Source organism: Lampetra planeri, chromosome 81 (assembly GCF_965212315.1).
Source record: "Lampetra planeri chromosome 81, kcLamPlan1.2.h2, whole genome shotgun sequence".
Taxonomy (NCBI): domain Eukaryota; kingdom Metazoa; phylum Chordata; class Hyperoartia; order Petromyzontiformes; family Petromyzontidae; genus Lampetra; species Lampetra planeri.
This window is the reverse complement of record NC_136185.1, coordinates 1108699-1112896: the sequence shown is the minus strand read 5'-3', so window position 1 is coordinate 1112896 and position 4198 is coordinate 1108699. Positions and strand designations below refer to the sequence as shown.

Below are 4198 nucleotides of genomic sequence, written 5' to 3'. Positions count from 1 at the left end.
TGGGAGAGTTCGTGGCGATCTCCTCAGACGGGTTACAGGGACATCGACACGCCGTGCATCAACAAGTAAGTGTCTTCGTTAGTGGATAAAACTGGTAGTCGCGTGTAGCCCGACTTACGATACGTTACTGTGTGTCGGTTAGACGTTAGTGAGAGTTTGCTTTTTGGCAATTTGAGCCAGACATGCACGCAGCTTAGAGGGTGCCTTTAACTCTCAACAACACCCGCGACTGTTACTCTGCTCTGAAGAATCAGTCACATGGAGCAGATAAACTCTCCACAGCGCCACGCACACACGGGCGAGAAGCCGTTCAATTGCTCTGTTTGTTTGAAGGAATTTTCATGGAAGTCATATCTTCACAGGCACCAGAAGACACACACGGGCGAGAAGCCATTCAAGTGCTCTGTGTGTGGGAAGGCATTTTCACTGAAATCAAATCTTAACACTCACCAGAAAACACACTCTGGTGAGAAGCCATTCAATTGCTCTGTGTGTGGGAAGACATTTTCACTGAAATCCAATCTTAACACTCACCAGAAAACACACTCTGGTGAGAAGCCATTCAAGTGCTCTGTGTGTGGGAAGGCATTTTCACAGAAATCACATCTTAACACTCACCAGAAAACACACTCTGGTGAGAAGCCATTCAATTTCTCTGTGTGTGGGAAGACATTTTCACAGAAATCCAATCTTAACACTCACCAGAAGACACACACGGGCGAGAAGCCATTCAAGTGCGCTGTGTGTGGGAAGACATTTTCACTGAAATCCAATCTTAACACTCACCAGAAGACACACACGGGCGAGAAGCCATTCAATTGCTCTGTGTGTGGGAAGACATTTTCACTGAAATCCAATCTTAACACTCACCAGAAAACACACTCTGGTGAGAAGCCATTCAAGTGCTCTGTGTGTGGGAAGGCATTTTCACAGAAATCACATCTTAACACTCACCAGAAAACACACTCTGGTGAGAAGCCATTCAATTTCTCTGTGTGTGGGAAGACATTTTCACAGAAATCCAATCTTAACACTCACCAGAAGACACACACGGGCGAGAAGCCATTCAAGTGCGCTGTGTGTGGGAAGACATTTTCACTCAAATCCAATCTTAACACTCACCAGAAGACACACACGGGCGAGAAGCCATTCAATTGCTCTGTGTGTGGGAAGACATTTTCACTGAAATCCAATCTTAACACTCACCAGAAAACACACTCTGGTGAGAAGCCATTCAAGTGCTCTGTGTGTGGGAAGGCATTTTCACAGAAATCACATCTTAACACTCACCAGAAAACACACTCTGGTGAGAAGCCATTCAATTTCTCTGTGTGTGGGAAGACATTTTCACAGAAATCCAATCTTAACACTCACCAGAAGACACACACGGGCGAGAAGCCATTCAAGTGCGCTGTGTGTGGGAAGACATTTTCACTGAAATCCAATCTTAACACTCACCAGAAGACACACTCGGGCGAGAAGCCATTCAAGTGCTCTCTTTGTGCGAAGGCATTTGTAAGGAAGTCAGATCTTCACAGGCACCAGAAAACGCACTCGGGTGAAAAGCCATTAAATTGCTCTCCGAGGGAGAGAACATGTTCACGGTCATCTCCACGAAACAAGCATCAGAAGATCCGGAATGATAGGGAAGTGGAATCAAAAGGTGTAATGCAAAGTGCTGCAATGAGTCCTGAAAAAGATGCATCTTTTCATCCTATACAGGTGGATCCTGAGAGATGCCTAGATGTAGTGGATGTCATGATTCCTGACAACAATTCCTTTTTAGACCTCATGCAGTTGGATCCTGAGAGGTTGCTGGATGTAATGAGCCCTGACGACAATTCCTCTTTCGACCCCATGCAGGTGGATACTGAGACATGGCTGCTGGAATGGCTGGAGAGTCAAAGTTTTGAGTTCTTCTGTTAACTCTTGAAGTCCTGGAATGTGCATGTTTGTGTCTCTGTTAGATCAGTTAATAAGGTACGAATTATTATTTCCGTGATTTCCAGTACTCCAAGCTAGAGTGATGTTTCGGCCACAACGCAAGCAGCCGTCTTCAGGTGGAGAACAGGTCTGTCAAGTAGACAGAGTCATTCAGACTCTGAGTCATTCAGACTCTGTCTACTTGACAGACCTGTTCTCCACCTGAAGACGGCTGCTTGCGTCGTCGCCGAAACGTCGTGAGAATTATTTATTATGTTTTATTTTTATTATTTTCCTTTTACGTGACTTTACCGTAAGAACCAAGAAGATTAATCCCTGCAGTCACGAAAGCTTTAAATCGAAATAGAGTAATGTTGTGAATGCTCTATAATGTGTTCAGATGAAAGCCTTCCTTTTAAGTTCCAGAAGTGTTCACTTATTTCAGGATTACAACAATGTTATACTTGTATAGATGCGTTGCTTCGTCTGGTGGTTGTATCATCGGGACTGGTAAATGTGTGGTGTTTATGGTAGAAGGTGCCATGTCATCTTCTCACAGCTAATTGCGTGTTAAAGTTTATTCTAGACTTCGTCACGTTAAGGTGGTGCTTTGTAGTCCTATCGGACTACTTGTTGATGTATTATGATGTGCAGTGGTTGTGTGGTGGTTCAATTTCTAATTTTACTCTCGTGGTTAAGTGGTTTTGTTGAGCTAAAGTTGGAGAAAAACTGTGATCACAACTTTGCTCAATATTTTAAACATGTTCTTTATTTTATTTTTTCATTGTGTAATAAATAAATATCTTTAATAATAGGTTTCAGAGTGTGCGTAGATTGCACGTTCGATGTTTTTGCGTTTGATGGCTTGGACTTCTGGACGAATGGTTTCAGTCGAAAAGGACGTCAATGGGGAAATAGACGTTTACGTGTTAGATTTTAAGAATATGTTTTAACTGTTGAATTCCTATTGGGAAATAATTTGCCTAGTCCCTTCCTGTTTGAGCATGCGTATTAATACAGATTTCGATACGAGTATTAACGTGAATTTTCTTGCAGATTAATAAAGACCTGAATTGTTTTTAAAGATGACTGATCGTACGTTATTTCAACCATATCCTTCCTTTAAAAAAACACGGACGAGTAGACATACACAAGTGTGCTTATAAACACGACTGTCTATACAGCGGTGTGCATTCACACACGAGTGTGCATGTGTTTCTACGAGTTTTAACTTTAATTTACTTGCAGAACAATAAATACCTGACATGTTAAAGATGACTAATCGTCCCTTATTGAAGAAGGGAAATAATAAAAATAAAACTATAATTTTTTTATTAAATAATTTTATTATGTTTTATTTTAATTAAATAATAAAAGATTACATTTTAACATAATAAAATGACTTTATAAATTTATTTTATTATTTTATTATTTCCCTTCTACATGACTTTACCGAAAGAACCAAGAAGGTTAATTTACTTGCAGAACAATAAAGACCTGACATGTTAAAGATGACTAATCGTCCCTTATTGCTACAATGTTCATAGCGAACACGTGTGGAGGCGAGTTTCAGGTGAAGCGTCTCCAGCACACAAGTTTACCCTCACCTGGCAGCATCGTGGCTGTCCGCTGATCACACTCACGACGTCACACTCATGACGTCACACTCACGACGTCACACTCACGACGTCACACTCACGACGTCACACTCACGACGTCACACTCACGACGTCACACTCACGACGTCACACTCACGACGTCACACTCACGACGTCACACGCACGACGTCACACTCATGACGTCACACGCACGAGCTGTAGGGGCGGGGCTCTGTCCGCTCAGTGGCGCTGTTTTCATTAATTTAGCACCACGAGCGGGGAGTCTCATCCCTGTAGTTCCCTGTTGTGGTGCCGCATTCATCACCACGTTTTCTTGGTTCTTTCGGTAAAGTCACGTAGAAGGGAAGTAATAACATAATAAAAATAATACATTAATTTTATGAAGTAATTTCATTCTGTTAAAATTTTTTTTTATTATTTAATAAAAATAAAACATAATAAAAAATTGTAATATTTTTTTTATTATGTTTTATTTTTATTAAATAATAAAAATAAAATTATATTTTTTTTTTTTTTTTTTTTTTCCCTTCTTCAATAAGGGACGATTAGTCATCTTTAACATGTCAGAAATAATAAAATAATAAAATAAAAAAAAAAAAAAAATTTGTTTTTATTATTTTATTATTTCCCTTCAAAAATAAAAATAATAAAAATGT

General features: G+C 40.1%; 1 protein-coding gene across 1 annotated transcript; it reads left to right on the top strand.

Annotated features, from left to right (window-relative positions):
* Positions 1-258: 258 nt before the first annotated feature.
* LOC144738292 (uncharacterized) lies at positions 259-1926 on the top strand. The gene has a single exon (XM_078621299.1). The coding sequence runs from the start codon at positions 259-261 to the stop codon at positions 1924-1926; it is 1668 nt and encodes a 555-aa protein (XP_078477425.1).
* Positions 1927-4198: the final 2272 nt, after the last annotated feature.

Excerpts from the sequence above, each read along its gene's own strand:
- LOC144738292 (XM_078621299.1), top strand. The coding sequence starts at position 259 with ATGGAGCAGATAAACTCTCCACAGCGCCACGCACACACGGGCGAGAAG.